General features: G+C 38.7%; 3 protein-coding genes across 3 annotated transcripts in view; all 3 read left to right on the top strand.

The window, feature by feature from the left end:
- Nucleotides 1-2,975, top strand: part of bcr (BCR activator of RhoGEF and GTPase) — a gene marked incomplete at its 5' end in the record, with an annotated part of 90,749 nt that extends 87,774 nt beyond the window's left edge. The window contains 5 exons of the mRNA XM_080510342.1: nt 388-527; nt 1,158-1,292; nt 1,583-1,688; nt 2,584-2,746; nt 2,865-2,975. Of these exons, the coding sequence (XP_080366468.1) occupies nt 388-527; nt 1,158-1,292; nt 1,583-1,688; nt 2,584-2,746; nt 2,865-2,954 (634 nt within the window). The 3' untranslated portion in view covers nt 2,955-2,975. The remainder of the gene's footprint in view (nt 1-387; nt 528-1,157; nt 1,293-1,582; nt 1,689-2,583; nt 2,747-2,864) is intronic.
- An 11,579-nt stretch (nt 2,976-14,554) lies between these two features.
- adora2ab (adenosine A2a receptor b) lies at nt 14,555-19,848 on the top strand. The gene is made up of 5 exons (XM_080510378.1): nt 14,555-14,684; nt 14,784-15,093; nt 15,330-15,461; nt 18,243-18,346; nt 18,696-19,848. Exons 2-5 carry the CDS (start codon nt 14,894-14,896, stop codon nt 19,637-19,639), a joined length of 1,380 nt encoding a protein of 459 aa, XP_080366504.1. The 5' UTR covers nt 14,555-14,684; nt 14,784-14,893; the 3' UTR covers nt 19,640-19,848.
- A 1,512-nt stretch (nt 19,849-21,360) lies between these two features.
- Nucleotides 21,361-23,563, top strand: snrpd3l (small nuclear ribonucleoprotein D3 polypeptide, like). The gene is made up of 4 exons (XM_080509760.1): nt 21,361-21,461; nt 22,000-22,139; nt 22,703-22,895; nt 23,331-23,563. Exons 2-4 carry the CDS (start codon nt 22,014-22,016, stop codon nt 23,393-23,395), a joined length of 384 nt encoding a protein of 127 aa, XP_080365886.1. The 5' UTR covers nt 21,361-21,461; nt 22,000-22,013; the 3' UTR covers nt 23,396-23,563.
- Nucleotides 23,564-24,363: the final 800 nt, after the last annotated feature.

The raw sequence follows: 24,363 nt of genomic DNA, 5'->3' as shown, positions 1-24,363 counted from the left end.
GTAAAACACCATTTAAACTGGCCCACAGGGCGTCATGCATATGTATTTGTTTTTTGTGAGAACTTTGTGAATTAAATTCCTTGGAGGCAACTGAGAGAGAATAAACTTTCAGCCGTTGTGGAGATCGTGGGACACATTGATGAGAATTCAAGAAAGCAAATGCGTTTATGAGACTTAGCAGAAATAATGAGTCTGCATTGTGGATAAAACATTTAAATGGGGCACAGGGGATTATCTGCCCATGCAGTTGCTGCTTATTTCATGTTTTTAATCACAGTAAAGAAAGACATTTCTATCTCATCATTTTATTTTGCAGTTTTGCCTTTAATGTAGTTTTCCTAAGAATGAGACTGTTTGTCCTCATTGACGCATTTTGTTTTCTTCCAGACGAGAGCGCTCCAAGGTGCCCTACATTGTCCGGCAGTGCCTGGAGGAGATTGAAAGGAGGGGTATGGAGGAGGTGGGCATCTACCGAGTATCAGGAGTGGCCACTGACATTCAGGCCCTGAAGACGGCCTTTGATACAAGTGAGTGTGATATGTGCTTCGATCAGGTTATGAGTGTTTTTAAATTAAAAACTCTTACTTCTGGGTTTTCTGGTTTCTGTTTTTTTTTTTTCTATTTTATTTTATTTTTTTCATAATATCACAAGTAGTCCAGAAGTTATATTTATGAGAACTATACCATGCCAAATCCTGCCTGCTCCAACAGGATTGGAATTTCAGGTTGAATTTCTGTTAAAAGCTACTCAAGCCTTCATAGACCAAAAGATACTGATAGCTCAATATATGACTGTTGACCTGTCATTCATCTTAAAAAACAAACAAAAAAAACCCAAAGAGGCTTTATTGTTCATCACCACAAGGAATTCCTTTTTGCTCTGTAAGCTCACATTGTTCTGAGTTTGTGATGAAGATCTCCCTCCTGTGAAAAGATTAACCAGACTACCAAACAAATTAATTGACTCTAATTGCAATGTTATATCATGTGATAGCCAATAATGAATGTTTGATCATGTGTGAAAGGTGCATGTGGTTTTATTTCTCATGAGAAACTGACACTTCTGTCAGTTCTTACCGACAGCTGAAGGTATTTCCTCATCTCGCCAGCCGACTGCTCTCCTTCACGTTGTTCATGTCTCTCTCTCTCTCCTGCAGACAACAAAGATGTGTCAGTGATGATGAGCGAGATGGACGTCAACGCCATCGCCGGGACCTTGAAGTTGTACTTCAGGGAGCTGCCGGAGCCGCTGTTCACCGACGAGCTCTACCCTAATTTCGCAGGAGGCATCAGTAAGACGCTTGATATTACCAACGCAGGGCTTGGAGCTTCTAAGAAATTGAGATGTCACTCACCATAGTTGTAACGTTAGTGGTGGCCTGGTGACAAATAGGCGTACTGGATTTGAATCGTACTGTTGATAGACCACCTCGGTGCAAGGTTGAGCAGCTGTGATCACTACATTTCTTTTTTGTTCATCTCTTTTTGTCTTTCTCAGCATTAAAACGGCTCAGATGAACTTTGTCTCAGAGCTCTGTGAAGAGAGCGATTTGTAATCGGTGTCTTCTTCTGCTTCTTTAAGCTCTTTCTGACAGCGTTGCCAAAGAGAGCTGTATGCTGAACCTGCTGCTGTCGCTGCCTGAACCCAACCTGGTCACGTTCCTTTTCCTTTTGGATCACTTGAAGAGGTAAAATGACATAAAACATGCATTTGATTTTAGATTAAAATGTGGCTTTGTGGTAGACACTCATAGACACAAGACCCTTAGTGTCACTTCAGTGTGTCAGGCACATTACTGTTCTAGCATTCACATGGAGGGTTCAGTTTTCCTCTATTGTATTATAAGGCACTCGTGCAGCGTCATTCAGCCGCTGAAGCCAAATGTCTTTTAGTTGCCATGGCAATTTTACATTACATGAACAAGCTAACAATGCAAATGAATCTATTTAAAAGCAGCAGATGAGCTTGTGAAACGTCGTTCTGGGATTCCATTTTTATTATTACGGTAAAAGGCCTGTGAATTACATTGTCAATTTGTGTTAAAATAATTCTTGCAGCCTAATACTTACCAATTTGTTACTGAAATTCATTATAATCTCATCAAAAGTTGTTGGAACAAAGTGTATGAAAGGTTTTTGTGAAATGTCCAGAGACAAGTACAGTTTCTAATGCAACACTGCAAATAATACAACCCTTATCATTTTAACATTTTCAAAGCCTGAAAATCATGAAGTGCATCTCTAATAATGGCAAAAGATTTTCGTTCAAGATTAAAGGTGAATTTTATTATCCCTCGAGGAGCAATTTGATATGCAGGAATAGACTAATTTCAATAAAATCTACCACATACTGTACTATCCAAAAAAAACTTTTTCTTTTAATATACTTTTTCCTGTATATTTTGTAGATAATAAACCAGGCAGGATTTATCTCAGTGGGGCAGATATTTTTTGTGCAACAATTTTTAGGTTCATTTAATCAAGATTCCTAACACATCTCTTAATATGTGCACAAAGAACACGGAGATCACACGCTCGTTGCATGTCCTGCTAATAGTTATATGCCTGCTTCGCTCTCCCCAGGGTGGCAGAGAAGGAATGCATCAACAAGATGTCTCTGCATAATCTGGCAACCGTGTTTGGCCCGACTTTGCTCAGGCCTGCTGAAAAGGACAGCAAGATTCCTGCGAACCCCACGCAGCCCATCAGCATGGGGGACAGCTGGTCCCTGGAAGTCATGGCACAGGTGAGCCTTGCTCTGACTGGACCATCTGGCAAGTCACTGAGACAGGTGTAATTTTGAAGAATTAACCTTTCTTTGAAAAAAAAAATTTTTCTCTGTTCTTTTCTCTACGTTCTCCCAGGTCCAGGTGTTGCTTTATTTCCTGCAGCTGGAGACGATCCCCACCCCAGATAGTAAACGACAGAGCATCCTCTTCTCCACTGAAGTATAAAGTGAACACTGACTCTCTCTTTCTCTCTCTCTCTGGCTGCCTGAGGCTTTGACCATAAAGGTGTGGAAGAACAGACAGACATTGGCTCAAAGTGAGCCTGTTGTAGGACATTTTCCAATTGACTGGACACAGTTCAGCTCCTGCAGCTGGGAAGGATTGTCTCTTGCGATGCCTGCTGTGCTTGAACACAAGAGGGCGCCACTTGCTCTCTGAAGCTCTGAGGATGCTCGATCCATGCCATTCATATCCCTTCTTCCCTGATAGTTCCCACTATTGCTCATACAGCCCATGATTTTATGTGGACGTCGGCTGTCTACAGTTTCCCACCTTGCTGTTTGTTGGTCTTAATTTCGAAATCAAGAAGTTAAATGGATCCGAAATCAAAACATCAAAGGACAAAACACTTGATTCTTGGACTTTGGCAACACATCAGAATTTTTCTCTCTACTCATGTTTATTTCGGACAATCATCACATCAAACCTCCTTCAAAAATCTGTGCTTTGCATTTCAAACATTGCTCCGCATCACATCGAGGAAGCGTGTCTTACGTCATCTTGGTGCATTCTTTCACACAATAAGCAGATATTGTTGGTGTTTGGCTTAGAGTTTGTTTTTTGTTTTTTTATCAATGTCACAGACAGCACAGAAAGCCATCACCTGTATGTAATAGTGTTTACAAGGTAAACAACCCCAGTTAGAATCAAACCCTACGGACTGAAGAAGTGTGATGGAGGGAAAAGCCAGTGGTTTTAGTAATACGCTGCAGTCCGGCTGCCTGCAGTTTTTGTGACCATAAAAGTCAAATTTCTCTATTTGTTGTTTGTGTCTTAAGGTAGTCTTCAGCTTAAATACCCAGGAAGCAATATATTTTCTAACATAGGAGTTGTCTGTGTTCATATCTTTGCTGACAAAATGTCCTTATTGTAACATCTTGCCAAATTTTGTTTGTTTGTTTGTCTTTAGGAAAAACGGAAGCGGTTGTATTTACTTATACTGTACATGTACATAATTTTATTGTTCTTTTTGGTTAACAATATAATGATTGTTGCTGTTATTATAATTTATTTTGAGAGACTCTGGCGGAAAAAAAGTTAGTTTTTTCTGATGTGAACTTTTTTTTTTTTTTCTGTTTAAGAAAGTGGTAGGTTGTAGCCTTGACCTAAAGTCTTGCTCTAAATAAGCAAGATTTAGCCTTGTTCTAATAGAAGCTACTCAGCTGTTCTGTCCAGCTCATCAATTACTCATTTAGATATTAATATTATTATGAAGATAACAGGCACACACACATACACACACTATCATTTGCTGCTGTGGAAAAGGCACAAGCTCTTTAACGTCTCACACCCGGAGACCATCTCCTGTCTAGTGTAGACATTATGCAATGTCATGATACAGCACACACACACACACACACACACACACACACACACACACACACACACACACACACACACACACACACACACACACACACACACCCATATGATATTGTCTTCTTTTTGTACTATTTAATCTGTGGCTGCAAAGGTGCACTCAAGCAATGTCAGAACTACTGTGCACAGGTTGAAGTGACCTGTGCACTCAGTGTCTATGTCCAGTGAAAACGTCTCTGTCGGTTTGGATTTGTTTACTTCAACAAAATGCCCCAATTTGCTTCATCTGAAATTTCATTTCCAAGTTCAAGACAAGCTTTTAATATATTGTCGCGATACTCAAATGACATATTTCTCATTTTAATTTCTGTACCATTGATTTAACATGCAGGCATGTTGTATTATTTTCCCTCTCATCAACTTATTGCTGTCTTGTTTACAAATGTGTGATCACAGATCTGGATTTCGGGATCTTGATAGTTCTTAAGAGTCTCTTTTGGCCCACCAGCGATCCACGCTGTTTACTACGGGAGAAACAGGAGTTCTTTCGATGGTGATACAATGTCAGCAGTCGTCGCCACATTGAAATATCCTGCATGAGGTGAAAGCTGGGAGCCTGAGGATGCAGTTTGTTCTTTCATGCTACGTTTCTGAACCTTGCACCTTTGTGCAGTCTGGTGCAGTACCTATTAAAATTTTTATATATTCGGTGCATATACAAGTAAAGTCGGAGGTGAATTACTCGATATGTGTTACATTTCTACAGAAAGTTGTAAAAGACACGAACCAAATCCCTTCAAATTGTCATGTTAGAATATCAAAACGCTTTATGTCCACATGTTGATTTCTCTCACCCACTCAAGAACAAAGTGTGTGAGACTAAAGTCCCGTGAGGTGAAAAGTCAGGAGACACTGATTATAGCCATGAAATATGTCACTTCACAATATTACTTAGTTTGCAATATTTATCACTTGACCAGTAAAATGTCATGCTATTTACACATTCCTTAAACTTTGGTTGAATGTGAGGGCAACACCTTTGAAAGTGAAACCTGCAGCATCCTCTGAATGGCGGCCATGTTGGCCAATTGAAGCAGATACACCAAACAGCTTGTGGGTCACGTTGGGTTTATATTCAGAATATCACAATCCAGTTCACATTACAAGATGGGCATGATTTTAAAGCATGGCATCACTTTATCTGACCTTTAAAGGGCTTGTGTGTGTTTGTGTCCGTCGTTACAATCGTGTTTAAAGGCATACATGAATTCATTACAAAATAGCGTTTCAAAATGAGTTTACTTTTGAATACATATCAGCAATCGAACTGCTATATTCACATAGACTTTGTCCTTGCCATGCTTCAAATATTTTTTTTTTTAATTGTCTGAAATCAAACACAATATTGGTGTTAGCCTCATGATTATTTTCTCCAAACAGTCATTTTAATTTTCTATTTTGATCTAGCATGTTCACATTGTTTCATCCTCTGAATCTGAATTTGTTGAACAGATGAAGAATTCATTTGTTTACTGATACATCTGGGTTACAAGTCCCGTTTGCCTACACTGATCTATCCTGTTGTGCCTCGACACTTATGCTTTTTTTTTTTTTTTTTTTTTAGCGCCTGTTGGTACTGTGGAGACTTTTTTCGTTCTCCTGTTGCCTTTGCTGAGGACAGCCACACACCTTTTTATCTCCTCTCGACTAAGACAGGACCTTAAACTTAAGCATGGTCTTAGCTCACACTGTACATGCCTGTCCGTTGCCATCTTCTTTACTATTTGCCATTACTTTGTTAAAATTCCTTCCCCTCTAAGGCCTTTTGTTTTTTATTTATTTATACTCTCTCTGAGTTTGGTATAAGGTGGTCTGCTGGATTTATTTATTTATGATAATATGTCATCACAAGCTAAATTCATGTGAGAAAAGGGTCTTTATATTGTGTGCATTATTTGGGAAAATCTTACATTGTGGTTTGTTTATCCTTTGTTGTTTTCATTCTATTCAAGTTGCAACAAGTTGTCTCAATTTTGTCCTGGAAACACAACCACTATGTAGAGCTGTAAAGACAATTCAAATCCTTGATTCCTGCATCTTCAGCTCGTCTCTAGCTGTTTATGTCCTTCAACAGACTGGCCACTGTGATTGTTTATCTGATCTAGATAACTGAATAGCCGGTGCAGGTTCTTGTCAATTTAAATGGTAGATTCAGTGAGTTTGCACAACACAAACTTTTCCACAAAGGTTGTATAATATGTATTATACTAGAGAATACATAATTTGGTTTCCCTTTCATTATTTATTGTGGCATCCACTGACGTATGATCGTTAAGAATTAAGCTGGTACACCTCTTGTCTCTTTGGAAATCTGAGCTGTCAGTATGTGGTAGAGGAGAAAAGAGTCTTATATTACTCTAAATCTGCATTGTTTTGGTCTCGTTGATTGTCACTGTAACTGCATGTACCCTGCATAATACATTTCCCTTCATAATATCAATCCCAGCCCCTCTGACAAGAAGAAAAAAAAAGGAGTCATTCTTCTCTGGAGAAGATCGAAAACATGGTCAACAGTTGCAGATTTCTAGCATTCACTGTACTTGATTCTGGTATCTATCACCACATCTCCAGACAAAACTTTACAATTGACCCTCTGCTTCCCCTTCTCTGACACCTTGCTCCCATTTAGTTGCGCTTTTTCGGGAAATGTTCTGGTTTTGTTCTGATCAGCAGATAACAAAATGTATAGCTGGGGATGAAACTCGCTGACCAACTTACAAACACTCTGTCTTTTTATTCCTCGATTTTTGACCCTTGTTCCTGTTGAATATTCAATGTTCTGCTTGTAGAACTGTAAAAAGGAAAACTGTATTCTGAGGGCAAACATGTTTGGAAGGCATTTGCAGCCGATGTTTGTACACAAAAATGTTAAATAAAATCTCCTGTATCTACATGCACTGGTGTCGCCTCCTTTTGACATCAGAACAGGGCGGCCTGTTGCCAAACTGAGACCAAAGCAAAGGTAAGTTACGAGGCCTCCTTCTGTTTTTGTGTCTTTCCCTCTTACTTGATCCAGATTCAAACACTCTTTATGTCACCTCAGTCTCTTGTGTGTATTTTGCAGGCGACCACTCAGGACATACAGGAAGCTCTGTAATGCAAATTTTCTAATAAGACAAACCTCTCAGCAGGGCGTGCATATCGAGAGAAAAAGTTCTATTGTAGGAAATTAACCGGTGACATTAATTATTGTGAAGAACACAAACATTTCATCCTCATCACGAGAGGGTTAAAAGTTGAAGTGGAGTGCACCATTTTTTGTATATATTAACTTGCAATACCTTTTTTAATGAGGGATGTCACTTAAAATTGTGCAAAGACCCAGTATTTAAATCAACATTAAATCCAGAAACGTCCCAATAAACATTCCAAACAATTTTGAAAATCCGCATCAATTAAGAAAATCGTTTTTTTGTTTGTGAATGCAGTAGGTTTTTATAGACGACCACAAGAATATATATAAATTATATGTACTAATTGAATATAAAGGACTATCTATAAATATCTAAATCAATATTATTAAATTGTCATTCTTTGATCATTTTCACCTTGAAAAGCATTTGCTTATACAATATTCACAGATCACACAAATCACTCGGCAGAAGAGCACGAGGCAGGAGAGCTGGCTGGTGCTGAGCGGCATCAGCAGTGAACGTGTTTGGTGTTTTGGTTTTGGTTTTTGTTTAATTTATACATTTTAGTAAATGGCAAATCGAGTTCCTTATTTTTATGCCCATCTGCTGCAGTGAAGTCTGGAGAAGAAGAGTCTCCTGCTACTCGGATACTAAAAAACTAGTGATTGTTTTGTGAGCCAACAATTGAGCAACAATTTCAGCTTGAAGACTTTTAGACTGAAATGGCTTTTAAATCAGGAAATCACAAAAATGAAATTGAAGTTTTGTCCAGCTTGTGTTTGATAAGATGTTTACTCATACCTGTAGTGACTAATCTTCCGTACATCATCAGCCATAGCTGTAACTTGTCCCATCATTACATGTATTTGACAATAGATTTGCATTACTTGTGTAAAATAGCTTCAGCTGCATGCAACTGTAATGTAGAAGATGGATAAAATATAACTACTCCCCTTAAATTACAATTTCCTTGTCATGAATCGCCTCTTTTACATGTCATAAGAGACTCAATGAAAATGGGATCAATCGGATTGGTTGTGTTGCTTTGGCCTTTTCTTTATAGATTACTACAAAAATCCAACAGAGGAAGATGAAAAAGCAGAACATGGATAATTGGAGAACATCAAGCAAGCTTGTTTTTAAAGCACTGTTTATTAGAGCTAACAAATCTGTGTTGTGGCCAGGAATAGCTATCATAAAATGATAAAGTGGCACCAGCCCATGGTGCTTTGGCTTTAAAACAAATACAGTGATGTATAATGCAACTCCATCAACCTGCCATTCTAACCAGATCTTGTGTAAATGGCATATTATCATTTTTCATCAAAATCTTTAAACACTTCCAGTTTACAATCATTAAATGACTTTGTGCTCTACACAAACAATATTGAGAGTATTAATGCAGTCAGCTCACCATAGTTGTCCTTCCAGTCAGTAAGTAATGATATATATTCAACCAGTTCTTATGTATATTAACTCAACTCTTATTGATCAAGTTGTTAATATTGTTTTCCATGTTAACAGTTAATTAGATTTGAATGTTTAATTCTCGAATGTGCTCTGAGCTTTCCCACAGAGGTCATTGCATCTATATATATTAACTTTCTTAGCATTGCTTTGACACAGATCAAGCAACGGAGCTCAAGTTCCTGCCAAGTTAGTGTCATGAAAATATATTTCCAGTTTAGTGTGTCCATTTTTACTACTTTTCTTATTTCATATTTTGGGTATGTAGCTTACCTTTTATTTTTTTCATTTACACTGTATAGCTTGAAAGACATTTTTTTTAATCAACTTTATTAAAATTACAGGTTTTCATGCAAATTACACCAAATAAATAAGGAGAGTCAAAACTTGTGCAGGTAATTTGTCATACAAACATCACCAGATTTCATCATTAGATGACAATCTTTAAGGTGGTCAGATAAAAATAGACTCATTATGGCTGGTAAATGTAGAAGAGATTGTTGGTGGGTTGATTTTTGTGCTGAATAATTTGCATTTAACAAATACATGAGCATGCAGTGAACAAAATAAAGGGAAACAGTAGAGTGTGCTGCTTGTGGGTGGGATATAAATACGCTGCTGAAAAATAAAAACCCTCACTCATTCAAATACCAGTGTAAGTTATTGAGGATAAATTGTGTCATCATGGATATCTGAAAGCAGTTTGAGAGAAAATTATGATAAAGAGATGCCAGTTGATGAGTTCCACGTAGCCAGCATAAAAACTAAAGCTCATGCAGCTGCAAGCTGCTTTGGTGTGTCTGTCATTGCTGGTCAATATACTGCATATGTATATCAGCACTCTGTTTGTTCGGGGTTCCATTATGAAGTGTTCATAATGGTTGCTTCCTTGATCTCTCCACTCTCCTTTTTCTGTCTTTTTTTGTTGTCCATCCATCTTCTTTGTTCATTACAGAACTGCATGGCACTGCAGCATCAAGCCCCATTGGTGTGGAGAGGGTACCCCCATCCATCTTCTATCCCGCTTACCCAAGTCAGGGTCAAAGGGCTCTGGAGCCGAGTCCAGCCTACTCCAGGTACACTCTGGACAGGTCGTCAGTCTGTCACAGGGCAAACACAGACAGACAAATAATTCCCACCAAGGGGTAATTTAGTGTCACCAATTGACTTTTTTTTTTGGAGGGGGGGACTGTGGGAGGAAGCCAGAGTACCTAGAGAACATGTAAACTCCTCACAGAGACTTGAACCCATGAACTTCTCGCTGTGAGGCGAGAGCGCTAACCACTACAGCCCACACCTGCACCACCACAGGGCAATTGCACAGAGACCGACAGCCACACATTCCCGCCAGTTTAAGGTCACCAAGGTCACGTGCATGTTTTTTTTTAACTCTGGGAAGAGATCATGAGTACCAAGCAGAAAGCCACATTTACACAAGGAGAGCATGCAAACTGCCCCTTATTTGTTTAGTTAATGTTTAAATGTGCAGTCTTGGGTTTTAAATGTAACTTTTTAGTTAATTTTCTGTGATACATTTTGACATTCTCCTGTATGTTTGTTGTTTCTGGTGTAAAGACCTGACCACCTGACCTTCAACATGCCTATGCACAGCCCTGAAAATAACCCTACACCCAAACATACACTTCCCTCAACCATGTTGATTCCCTCGACCCTGAAGTTAATGGTCCGACAAAGTGACGGTATTAACAGACGTATAAAACAAGCACCATGCGTAACACACGGAAATACGTGTTCACGCACACGCACACGCACACACGCACGCACACACTGGAGACCCTCCTCTGCTCTGCGGCCGCGCTGCTTCCTGCTGCGCTGAGCGCTGCGTGCGCTGTGCGCACATCCTAACTGCCGCGATCACCACGAGCGGCGCTCCTCACTCGGAAAGCTTTACACCTCGTTTGCTTTGGTATTACTTTTTTAATCAGATGCTCACCTTACTGTGTTTTTGTTTCATTCGCTTTTAATTCAGAGTGATCATGGAAGCACGTGGACTATATGGGAAGGACGTTTTTACTCTCACATGAAAAAAAAGGTAAGAATACACAGAATTATTTAAAAGTTTTTGTTACTGTGGATCTGTTTTAAACACATTCATTTCTTAGTTAAATTAAACAAACTCCTTCAAAATTATGTAATTTGGGGGCTATTTAACTACTATGAGTTTTATACGAATGTCGACTTTTTGTTTTACTGGATGAAGCAAATACGGACTTTATTGTATTGTAACTTAAGTTGACTTTTCCAAAACAGTTGTTCAGTAATATTTCACAAACAAGCTTTCAGGATCTTATATTTATTTAGAAGCGTGGTGTGGTAAATAATACCACTGGCTCAGAGCTCAAGTCAATTCCCATTAAACACACGTCAAGCTGTGATTGTCTTTGCGCAAACTATCAGGAGTTCCACATTTAATGGCAGGACCTGCCTCATTAGCTAGACACACAGTGCCCGTGCCAAAAGTAATAGAAAGCTTTTCATTCACTATGCTCTCTTTCTTTTTATTGTTTTCCTTTGACTTTGGTGGAGCAGATCCTGGACATTGATTGACAGGGCAGTGACAGATCCTCTCCAGCAGGATGTGCCTCTCCTTATCACTTCCTTCAGAGCAGCTGCAGCCAGTAGCCACGTGGTATATGGGCATATAGGCGTGGTGATATGAGGAGGGTTAGGAAAGCTCATCATGTAATGAAGAAGTTCAATTTGAAGACGTTTTTCACTCCCAAGTCCCTACGGTGGCCCTGAAGTGCAAACCACAACAACAAATCACTAAACACAACAACAAATTGAAAAACACAACTGCAAATTGAAAAACACAACACAAATGAAAAAACACAACTGCAAATTGAAAAACACAACAACAAATTGAAAAACACAACTGCAAATCAAAAAGCACAACACAAATGAAAAAACACAACTGCAAATCAAAAAACACAACACAAATGAAAAAACACAACTGCAAATACAAAAACACAACACAAATGAAAAAACACAACTGCAAATCAAAAAACACAACACAAGTGAAAAACACAACTGCAAATCAAAAAACACAACACAAATGAAAAAACACAACTGCAAATCAAAAAACACAACACAAATGAAAAAACACAACTGCAAATGAAAAAACACAACACAAGTGAAAAAACACAACACATTAACTTAAACGGAAAAGGTAGGAACCAGTTGGCAGAAAGAGATCTCGCTGTTTGGACGACGGGACCCTGCCGCTTTATGAACCGGAAGTCATTTCACCCGTGGCGCGTTTGGATTTGAGAGGAGAAAATACCAAGGAACAATGTTTTGTCCAAGCTGCGGGAAAGAGTTGGTGGAGGAGTCACCAAACTTTTGCAGCAGCTGTGGCAAAAGTTTGGTGACTCCTCCACCAACTCTGCGATATCTCTTTCTGCCAACTGGTTCCTACCTTTTCCGTTTAAGTTAATGTGTTGTGTTTTTTCACTTGTGTTGTGTTTTTTCATTTGCAGTTGTGTTTTTTCATTTGTGTTGTGTTTTTTGATTTGCAGTTGTGTTTTTTCATTTGTGTTGTGTTTTTTCATTTGCAGTTGTGTTTTTTCATTTGTGTTGTGTTTTTTCATTTGTGTTGTGTTTTTTGATTTGCAGTTGTGTTTTTTGATTTGCAGTTGTGTTTTTTCATTTGTGTTGTGTTTTTTCATTTGCAGTTGTGTTTTTTCATTTGCGTTGTGTTTTTTAATTTGCAGTTGTGTTTTTTAATTTGTGTTGTGTTTTTTGATTTGCAGTTGTGTTTTTCAATTTGCAGTTGTGTTTTTTCATTTGTGTTGTGTTTAGTGATTTGTTGTTGTGGTTTGCACTTCAGGGCCACCGTACAAGTCCGACACAACCTGTTTTCCAGCTGGATGTGGCTTCCAGCTGGAGTTTTACAAACTTACCAGATAAGTCGTGTTTTCAAATCCCTTTGAGAAAGTTTCAATGACACAGTACTGGAGGACTTTGGTCCAGTGTTTTGCAAATAGGGATTATTGCCAGCATACTTGGCTAACGGGAAAATTAATGAAATTTTCTGAAATATGTGGAAGGCTGTAATCTGAGTAACTTCAACAAGCTGGTAGTTTCTCACAATATTTTTCTATTGACATTAATCCATTTAGGTCAATTCAGTTTTATTTGTGCAGCACTGATTACTTCAAAGCCATGGCATCCATCTATCCATCCATCCATCTTTTATACCACTTTTTTCATAAGGATCCGAGGCCAATTTCAGAATAATTGCTGTCTGTAATTTACCTCAGGGTGCGAATGTGAGTGTGTCTTGATGACAGTGTGATTGTTTTTGTCCTGTGATGGATGAGCGACTTTTCCAGGGAATTCCCTGCACATAGCAAGCTGGGATCTACTTTACTCTATCTGCCATGCAAACCATAAGTGTCAAAGAAGATGGATTGATGAATAAATGCATTGAGAGAGAGAGAAAAAAACCTCTGTCCTAATCAAATTTGATAACCCAAACACATCAAAACATTTAACAACACTCTAAACAATGAATTTACTGAGAAATCCATAGTTAGATATGATTCCTCGCTTAATGATGTAGTATGTCATGAACTTGTTGGGGCACAAGGCACATGAAGCAAGTTTAATCATTTTTAATGAATATTGTATATCTAAAATTAAATTTCTTGAACAAGTGTGCTTAAAAAAAGGTGATGTATGAAAACTGGGTCAGTGATGAGCATTTGTACCACTTTATATGATTGGATTGGAGATTCCCGTCAGCTCTTTTACGCTGATGTAAAGCACACACACAAAAGTCAATGAATATCCCTTTATTACTGATTGATTTGTGTGTAATGCATTGAATCTTGTTTAACTTAACCTAAAATCGTACATGGTTTAAAGACCTTGGCAGGATTGAGGTCATATTCACTCGTCATCGCTTCCGCTGATATCAACTTGTACGTATATGTCCACAACAACTTCTCGTTTGTTCTAGTTCAACAATTCGGCTGGAGTAAAAATAAACATCATGTACCATCCATACTGTAGTATCTTGCTGCCTGTTTGCTTTGTGCCACTCCCCTGAGGTATTTTACCTCACTAAAATCAGTAACCTGGCCTACATTTCAGAAATTTACCTTTATCTAGGGTGATATATGATCTCCCCATCCACTTACATTACAGAGGAATTCAGAAAAATAGCCTGTAAAACCACAACAGAGATAAATTCAACTAAGTGTTCCAGCGATAGTGCCATTGTGGTCAAATTTATGGAGGGTTTACTTTGCACAATTATCATTGATTTTGTAGGAAAGCATGTCACTGACGGGAATGATTAGTGTGCAGGGCTTTTGGGAAACTTTTTCCTGAACTAAAAGGACCATTGTTGGGCTGTCTGCGCTGGCCCTGCAAAGTAAACAAACTGCCCCTTGTCTTCCAGAGATAGATGGCTTTCCTGACCTGGTTGTATATGCAAGTGGTCACCTGCAATCTGTTTATACAGGCTAAAACCACTGAGACTCTGTTTTCTCTCTCTTTCTCTCTCTCTGTCTCTCCAGACCACTGAGTTTGGCAGCCATCGGGCAAACGTCCCAGATGCTCCTTCCTCAATATTCTACCGCCGTCCGCGACAAAGTTTACTGAACTGAACACAAAGCAGGCAAATAGGAAGTGAAACACTCTGATATAGTGGTGATGACAGTAACAGGTACAAGTGTAGTCAGGCATCACTCTTGTGGTGGGAACTTCCTGTCTTGGCTGTCCTCCTGTGAAACAAATCACAATAGTTGTATTTTTTTTATTTTAGATCGCACCATGCGGTTTGGCAGGCAGGTACTTTGCCTGGAAACATGTCAAGCAGCTGAGTGTGTGGGATGAAAACACAAAGAAAGCCCAAAAGAGGAAAAAAAAACAACCATGCCGGAGGTTTACCAGCTGGTCTACGTTGTCCTGGAGGTGGTGATTGCTTGCCTGGCCGTGGCTGGGAACATCCTGGTCTGCTGGTCTGTCTGTGTCAATTCCAACCTGCAGAACATCACCAACTTCTTTGTGGTGTCACTGGCTGTCGCTGATATTGCTGTCGGACTGCTGGCAATTCCCTTTGCTATCACTATTAGGTATCTATGTTTTTTGTAATTTGCTATGAGAATGTATTCTGGACTGAGTTTGATAAAAGTTGAATTAGGGAATCCACAAAAAAATTGTGAAAATATTCATTATGATAATTACTTCTTCAATTTTGTTATCTATGTCTTTGTTTATATAACCAAATAGGCAATGTATGACACAGAATAATGTTGATTTGTTAAGCTTTCATCTGCTTTGTTTAATCTTTGGCGGTTTTGTTTTTCAGCTTTGGGTTTTGTGCAAACTTCTACGGCTGCCTGTTCATCGCTTGCTTCGTCCTCATACTAACTCAGAGCTCCATCTTCAGTCTGCTGGCTATCGCCGTGGATCGCTACATCGCGATCAACAATCCACTCAGGTCAGACAGAACAAGGTCATTTCTTGACATATGTTTCCATTTAAACCCGGTGACTGTATAAATAACTGCCGTTGTGTCAAATTTTGAAAGTTAGCAATTATAGATTAGTTCCTTTTAGTTAGTTTCAGTCAGTTGAGGTAACAAAATGCAGTTCATTTAATTTTAAGTGACAACATTGCATTAGTGGGTATCACCTCTAATGCAATATAGACGTACATTGCTTAAAGCTTTATATCTTTCATCTTGCTATCAGAAAAAAGTGGTTATGGGATTGACGTGTTTGTCTTCCAGTAAAGAGGATATTGGTGAAAGCCAACCAGAGTGCTAAACGGATGACAAACACACGAGACAAAGCATAGTTTTTAATGGGTAATTAGTCAAATCAATCCATCTATTTTCAATGTTGGTTGTTAAAGTGAAGGGCGGGGCAGCAAAGAGCTTAAATGGGCATTTAGCAGGATGAGAGGTTTGGAGGTCCACAGGGTGCATTGTTCCACAAAGATGTTTTGATTTTAATTTTTGAGCAGAAATAATAGTGGGGGAAAAAAACATTTTGAGGGCATAGTTAATTCAAGTGTGATGGAGATTGATTAAAATGACAAGATAAATAATATAAGTAACAGTTTTGACATTTACAGACTCTTTATGAAGACTATCCAAATATTTTAGATTGAAAGCATCAAATAACTAGCACCAGAATATGCGTTTGCAAAAAATAATAATGAGCTATATAAGGAAGACTCATCCTTCCACACTTTGAAAACCTTTTTTGTCAATCAGTGTAATTTGTGCTTCTTTATTGTCTAATGTTGAGAAAGCATTTCATAAAATCTGATGAAGATACTGTGAATTTATACAGGAAACAAATGTTCCTTCATTTTTGGACATGAACTGCTTATAATGGTGCTGGTGTATTATTTGTTCCACCTTTTAATTGTCATTTCATAAAAATTAGTACCTTCATGGCTTGAAACTCAAGCTCTGTCTGCAGTAGAGGTTTGTTTACACGTGTGTAACTAACCCCACTGTTGTTTGCTGCATTCTTTTCTCCTGCCATTCGAGGATTTGTCATCATGTAAGCCATAGCAGGTGATGCATTTTGCATAAGCTGTTGCGTAACAGTTTCAGTGAGTGTTTGTGTGCTCACGCCGGTGCCACAACCCTGGCACCAGAGCCCGGCGAGCTAATAATTCATCAGAATTTTAGGAAGCTTTATTTAGCATGCAGGCTGCCAACCTGTCCTCACAAGATCTCAGTCAAAAGCGCAGGGCCTGATTCAAGTCAGTGTTGCTGAGCAAATGTTTACAAGTGACTCAAGCGGGTTCTCCTTTCGTTTTTCTGCAAAATTGTTCATTCACTGAGCTGTCACACTCACGTACATTACTCTGAAGCAGTTCTGAGTTCACAGAGTTTATTCTTAGTAAGAAAGCTAGGTTCGTAATAGTACAAGGAAAGGGCTAAACATGTGTACCACTGGAGTTAACAGTCAATATGAAAATTAAGCAAACTACACATGAGAAGAAAATGAGCTGGAGTGGCAAGGATTGAACATAAGTAACATACTGCATATACACGCAGAATGAATATGGCAGAGGGCATGGAGGTGATGAGAATCATGGAATCAGGAGTGGCGGATGAACAGACGGCGGAAAAAGACCTTGACTGCCACCAGTATCAGTAAACAGAAAGCAAGAATTCAGAACATGAAACATGAATTTGATTAGATGGGAAAAACCTGATAAAAAAGAGACACAACATGAACAGACAGGAAGGAATGAAATGATTCCAGGGCAGAAATTAGTTTAACATGACTGGAATCAAATGTCAAAATACAATAAGATATAACCAAGTGTGAAACTTGATAAAGAGATGAAGATGAAAGATAAAGAGATGACCACAACACAAAGCATCTGACAGAATGGATGAACGGCATAGATACTAAAACCCTGAGGTTCAACGACATGATGAGACACGCATTCAACCATTAAAAACCTAATGGTTTTAACAGACACTAAGATGAGACCAAAGAACAACTTTAAAACACATTTCCCAAATCAGCAGAAATGACCCGATTAGGAGAGTATTTGCTTACAGTATATATACAATTCCCAGCAATTAAAGTACAATATTGAAAATATGTCAAATTTGACTACATTTACCGTTGGTGATTGCAATTTTAACTATTCCAGACCCGAACATGATACTTGTGGATCTGCATTTTTTTTTTCTATAATCATAATCATGAGTAACAAATTCAGAGTTGTCATCAGGTTAGTGTGTCAGCAGTTTTCTACACAGTCATAGTGCAGCTTACACACAGCAAGATGTTGTCTTATGTGGACCTGGTCATCATTTAACGCTGTGAAAAACAACAATACAAAAATAACTGTTTGTACACGTGTGTGTGTGTGTGTGTGCGTGTGCGTGTGCGTGCACTGGCTGACAAACGACTGCTTCAGAAATGTTTATCCTTTCAACGCGTCTTTAAAAAAATCTATTTAATTTCACTTTTGAGAAACATAATATGGGCAAAACAAAACAAACTACGTGATGAGAAATGTGGACCACATAAGTAGGTGAGTAGATCACAGTTAGCGTATTGGAAAAACACTTTGCTTTTTTCTCCATTTATCAAAAATGTCTTCATGCTTCAGTTCACAACTCTCTTCTCCTCATTTCAAATGCCAAATATTGACTTTGCCTCCTAGGGATCTCTCACAAACAGATTAGATAAAGCACCCAACCCCATAATGTATTGTTGTGGTCTGTTTAACCCTTCAGGTACAACAGTCTGGTGACGGGGCAGAGGGCAAAGGGTTTCATCACATTATGTTGGGTTCTCTCAGTTATGATTGGCCTGACACCATTGATGGGCTGGCACAAAGGTGAGTGTATCTCCAATGATATCCAGAGAGTTGTGCAGAGGTGGTTTTGGGTCATGTTAATTTTCAAATTTAGAAACGAGTATCCACTTTATAGGACGTTAACTATCTCCATTTTTTTCAGACGTCAGCCTCCTCTAAAATGCTTGTTTTGAAATTGTTTAGATTTTTGTCTTCATGATTACTTTATGGAAAAGTACATTTAAGACACTGCTAAAGTATATTGGAGAAATACCTATTACCTACAAAAATCACATTGTAATGTTGCTCTATAGAATATTCTCTTTTTGAACTAACGTTTAAAATTCTGAAATCAAGCTGATAATAATTCCACTTTGCTCCTGCCGCGCAGGTTCGAACTCCTCCTTCACCGAGAGCAGCGACAACCTACCAAACTGTCCAGAAGGCAAGACCCACTGCTTGTTTGAGGGGGTAGTTACCATGAACTACATGATCTACTTCAACTTCTTTGGCTGTGTGATGTTGCCCCTGGTGGCTATGCTGGGCATCTATAGTCATATTTTCTGTGCTGCGAGGAGGCAGCTCCGACTTATGAGCGTGAAAGTTGCACACGCACCTGCCCCTGGAGAGAAAACCTTGTCCTCAGGCTCATGTCGCTCAACCCTGCAGAAGGAAGTGCATGCTGCAAAATCACTGGCTATCATTGTAGGTTTGTTTGCCTTCTGTTGGCTCCCTGTACACATCATTAATTCTATCAACTACCTTTGTGTGAACTGCAAGCGGCCACATATCTGGGTGATGAACATTGCCATTATCCTCTCCCATGCAAACTCTGTGGTGAACCCTTTCATCTATGCATACCGCATTCGGGAGTTCAGGCAGACCTTTCGGAAAATCCTGTACCAGCACATTCTGGGAAAACAGCATAGGATTGGGGGTGGGAGTACTGATGGTACAGGTCCTGGGAGCTGTAGTGTCATACGGACCTCATCCCGTGTCAGTAAAGAGGGGTCTTCATGTGGCACAGTGGTGAATAGTTATGTCCTGGATCCCAGTCTCGATATGCCTACATCCCAGGACAATCGTGAACTCTACTGCCAGTGGACATCAAAATTAGATGCTGTACCCATTAGCAACATACCCAATGGTCACACACTAAAGACTGCACAGCAGCCGTGCGTCATGGGACTTTCTGCACAGGGTCCAGAAGAGCCAGCTGCAGAAGTTTCTGAGGTGAAAGGCAGAGAAAGCTGCATTGGCTTTGTGAATGTTCAGGCTTTCTCGTTACACCAGACCAACTGTTCTAACTCAACTATGTTTCCAGAAGTCTCATGATATGAATGTGAAAGTGTTTTGAATATCGCTGAATATTGATCTCATTGTAACACCATATTCAGTATGAGCAGAACAACTACAGAGAACAAATTATAATTTTTTGGTCCAGGCAATAGTCTAATCTGCCTCGTTGCTTTATTCTCATGTAACAACTTTTGGCCTGGTTTGTATGCACAAATGTACTACACAGAAAGAAGGTAGCTATTTGATATGAGCTGATTCTGACATTTTGTTGAGCTTACATGCATTTTTTTTTAAACTAATTTAAACATGTGCTTCTTCATGTTGTAAGTGTTGGGAAAATGCCTTTCTATAATTTGTACTGTCTTTTGCAATGTATTTGAAGGAACATTTACAATTGTAAATAAATTGAATCTCTGTATATATTGGTGCATCAGGTCATAGTTTCTGATCATCCAATGTATTGGTCTCATCCACTGGTGAATTAAAAGTCTTACATGTTTCAAAGTCATGTTTTTTTTTATTGCAAATTTGAATGACCAAAGTATCAACAACCATGCTTTTAGAGTTGATCTGGCTGTAAGATGAAGCATTTATACATTGGGAAGAACAAATTGAAGCTATTCTACTGAAAGCTGAAACCATTGTCAATTATCAAAACGTGTAACAACTTCGAGGACAATGACGGTAAGCGTCCTGTGGAAAGACCCATTAAAATTTTATTTCTTAAAGTGCCGGATGGCTGCAGAATACTTGATATAGGTAGCTTGATGAGTGGTTTGATAAGTGCCTGGTAACATGTGTCTGTTTCTAGTCCATCAACAGCGTGACTCATGAACCAAAATACAGCGATCTGCATCTGTTTCCAACCATCCAAAACAAAGAGCTTGTTTGAGCTACTCGAATAACATGGCAATAATGTTGTGACTTCCGGAGTCCAGCTTACACATATAAACAGCATAAAAAATACACTTGCACATGTCAAGGGCATACACGCGGCCACAGACTGCAGCATGAGGTGTTATCAGACTGGCCTGGCTGTTGACGCCAGTCAATGAGGCTAATGCAATGGAAATCAAATGATGTTTCATTTGATGGTGTCTTTTATTATCCTGTAATGCTTTCTCTTTCCTCATTTAAAAGCCTTCTCCTTGAGGGAAGGACGTGCATTAAGCATTTTTTTTACGAGGATGGGTTAGTAATCTGAGACTCTTGTCTCCAGGTGTAAACATACATGGGTATGTTTCTCTACAACCTGGTCTCACAGCAGTTCGCGGGTTGAGATATACCATATACCAGAGATATACCAGTAATTATTTTTCTGTTTTTTTTATATATATATATATATATATATATATATATATATATATATATATATATATATATATATATATATATATATATATATGTGTGTGTGTGTGTGTGTGTTGGACAACATGTGTTGGACAACAGATGGAAATAAGCCTTGTGCTAAATCACATTTTTTTCCATCAACATGGTGAAAATTCATGATATTGTTTTTAATATGCACTGTCCCATCAACCCATCCAAATAAATAAATGAATTAATGAATGAATGAAGTAAAGCGTTAATGTGTGTGTGCGTGTGTGTGTGCGTGTGTGTGTGTGCGTGTGTGCGTGTGTCACACGGAGTCAGAGGAAACCCGGCGTCGATCATCCATTTGTTGAAACTACATATCCCATGATGCACCTCCGAGGTCACAGGAAGTGTTTCGCTGAAGCCGTGTTGCATTGTGGATAGGCGGAAAAAAGGCTCAAAAAGCTAGTCTGAAGCGTTAAACGCACGTTGCCGATCCACACAAGAACCACTACTAAAGAAAGAAATTCTTAAGAAAGTCGAGGTAAGAATTGTGAGCTGTTGTCCACCATGTTATAAAAACGTGGCTTTGGTAATGGTGTGGATGTTTGCGTGTCTATTGTTGCAGTTCATTCATTTCGGAGCTAACGTGGGTCTGCACTGCTAGCCGGACTCGAAAGTTTCTACTTTAGTAACTACTCTCATAGTTAACTTAAGTCTACAATCCCCTTTAATCTAATTTATGGTAAGGACTGCAGCGCTAACGCTAAACAAAGGTCAATAATTATGTGAAGCCTTTCTATATTTGCTAAGAATGCTAATGTGGCTAAGTTAGCCTGGTTTGCTAAATCTCTTCTGAAGCATTTAAATGAACGAGTATTTCAACTAAAGGTAAACCAATTGTGAGGTTTCTCTTTTTTACGCAGGTACACGCGTCAGAATACGTAACATGTCTTTTTTTTGTGAAATTTTCTCCGCAGTTAACACGGATGCCTTTTCCCTCCCTCAGATCTCTAAAATGTCCACTCGCAACCATTGAGGTTCGAATTGTAGTTGATTACATATTTTGTTCATTATTTCAGGAAAGCGGTTGAAAATGTCCATCGGTGTGCCAATCAAGGTCCTGCATGAAGCAGAAGGACACATAGTGACCTGTGAGACCAACACTGGAGAGGTCTACAGAGGAAAACTCATCGAAGCTGAAGACAACATGAACTGCCAGGTTCGCTCATGATAAACAAACACAAAAGTGTCCTGGTTTGTTTGTTATAGACATACCGTCCTAGTTTATTTCAACCTGAATTTATGTGCAATAATCTTTTAACAAAACATTTTCTAGAATCGGGAATCAGTGAGTGTTTCTATCAAAGTGCTCCACGTGGCAAATAGTCCTTTTTTAATGCATATTTCATTTACATAAGTAGCCCTCAACCAAAACTACTGTAAAAATGTACCCAGTTAACAAACACTACTAGTCATTCTTGAGTTAATGAACAGGCATGCTATCTCGTCCATTTTGATTTTGCAGCTCTTGGGTAAATTTCCAAAGCAATGTTAATCATTTGTAATCCTAATTATCAGAGGACCAAATTTTGACTCAGCATTTCTACCTCATAAGACATGCTTCTCTGATTTGGGTGCAGTATGTAAGTATATAGGTGGTGTTTTACAAAGGCATAAATACTTTATAAGGTAACATGCTTTGAACAAGATACTGCCTCTGTTTAATGACCTGCATCAATTACATATCTGCTTTTTGAAAAATAATTCGATCTTTGCCTGCAGATGTCCAATATCACCGTGACTTACCGTGATGGCCGGGTTGCACAGTTGGAGCAAGTTTACATCCGTGGCAGCAAGATCCGCTTCCTGATCCTCCCTGATATGTTAAAGAATGCACCGATGTTAAAGAGTATGAAGAACAAGAACCAGGGATCTGGTGCAGGAAGGGGCAAGGCAGCTATACTTAAAGCACAAGGTGAGAGCGGAGCTTTTGGGACAGGTATTCGCAAAGGTCACTGGCGTTTTGTGAATCGCATGTTTTTTTGTTTATAAACTTCTGATACTTCATAATTTGACTTATGGGACTCGCTTTTGTACAATTGCAGTTAAACCATTGGCGATTTGTAGGAAAACATTGTTCTTTATTCATTATTGCGGGGTCTTAGGAGAGAGCCATTGGATTAGTTATGAGCTGTATCATAAGTAAAAACAGAAGCAGTGTTCAGCTTTTCTTACTTTTCAGCCAAAAACATGCAAACTAACATGACAGCTTTTTTTTTTTTTTTTAATCTATTGATAAAATGAGTGAACCAGTCGAGATTCCTCCAGGACAAATTCTACTCATCAGCGAGATGTTTCCTCGGGAGTCAAAATTTCCCTAAAATGTTTTTTTTCTATGTTTTTCTTGCAGTGGCTGCAAGAGGACGGGGTCGTGGTGGAATGGGAAGAGGCAACATCTTCCAGAAGAGGCGATAATTGCTCCATCTGCGTTGACGGTGTTGCATTGTATATTGTTTCTCTTTTTAAGTTTTGTCTTCTCTGGATTGGATTACTTGGATATGCTTTTCATTCTTGCGATTTGCAGATTCGTGCTTTGATTTAGCTTTTTTTTAATCGAAATAAACATTTCACTTTGGAAAATTGTGTTCCGCTTTTGTAAATTTGGGATTAATTTAATTTCCTTTCTGCCATCTTTATCATCTTAGTTCTCAGCGTCTTGCTTGTCCCCGTCATTCTGCATCAATAACTAGTCTATGATTTAAAAACAAGGTGGCAAAGGTTGAATGCGTCTTTATGGTTTCAAAAATGCACATATTTCTGCTTCTATCAACTTGAGGTCTGATTGATTAGTTTCCAGATCATGTTGCTGCACACTTGTGCATGTTTTTAAAGAATTTTTCAATAACTTTCAAATAGTTTTAGTTTTTTGAAGTAATTGTAAGACACCCACCAACCCTTAATCTACATGAATTTCTATGCTGCTTTATCCAACAGGGGGGTCACTTTTCAATGGTTATGAATCCCAGTTTGCAATAGACATAGACTGAGTACACTGGACAGATTACCAGTCCATCAGAGGGCAAACAAACGAGTTAGGCAAAGATGCTGCTTTTTGTGTAAAATGTTTTTATAAACAAAAAGATTTAAAACAAGTTTTTACTGTAATAATTGTACAATATAAGTAATTGATTTGATCCCAATAAAATTGCAAGACAGGAAAGTGAACATTTAGGCCAATGACTAATTGAACAGATCGCACTCATCTTATAGAATCCATGCAAGGGAAGTCGATAGCCAGGTAGTAACACATTCAACTGAAAAGCCTGAAGCAATAATAAACTACACAATCTAAAAGTAAGAGGAGCTGTTGTCATGAGAACAGACTTGTTTTATACAAGTGCTGAAAATTTTCCTGCAGAAAGCTGCAGTGAGACAAATAACTT

This window comes from Blennius ocellaris, assembly GCF_963422515.1.
Source record: "Blennius ocellaris genome assembly, chromosome: 15".
Classification (NCBI taxonomy): Eukaryota; Metazoa; Chordata; class Actinopteri; order Blenniiformes; family Blenniidae; genus Blennius; species Blennius ocellaris.
This window is presented reverse-complemented; position numbering and strand designations above follow the sequence as displayed.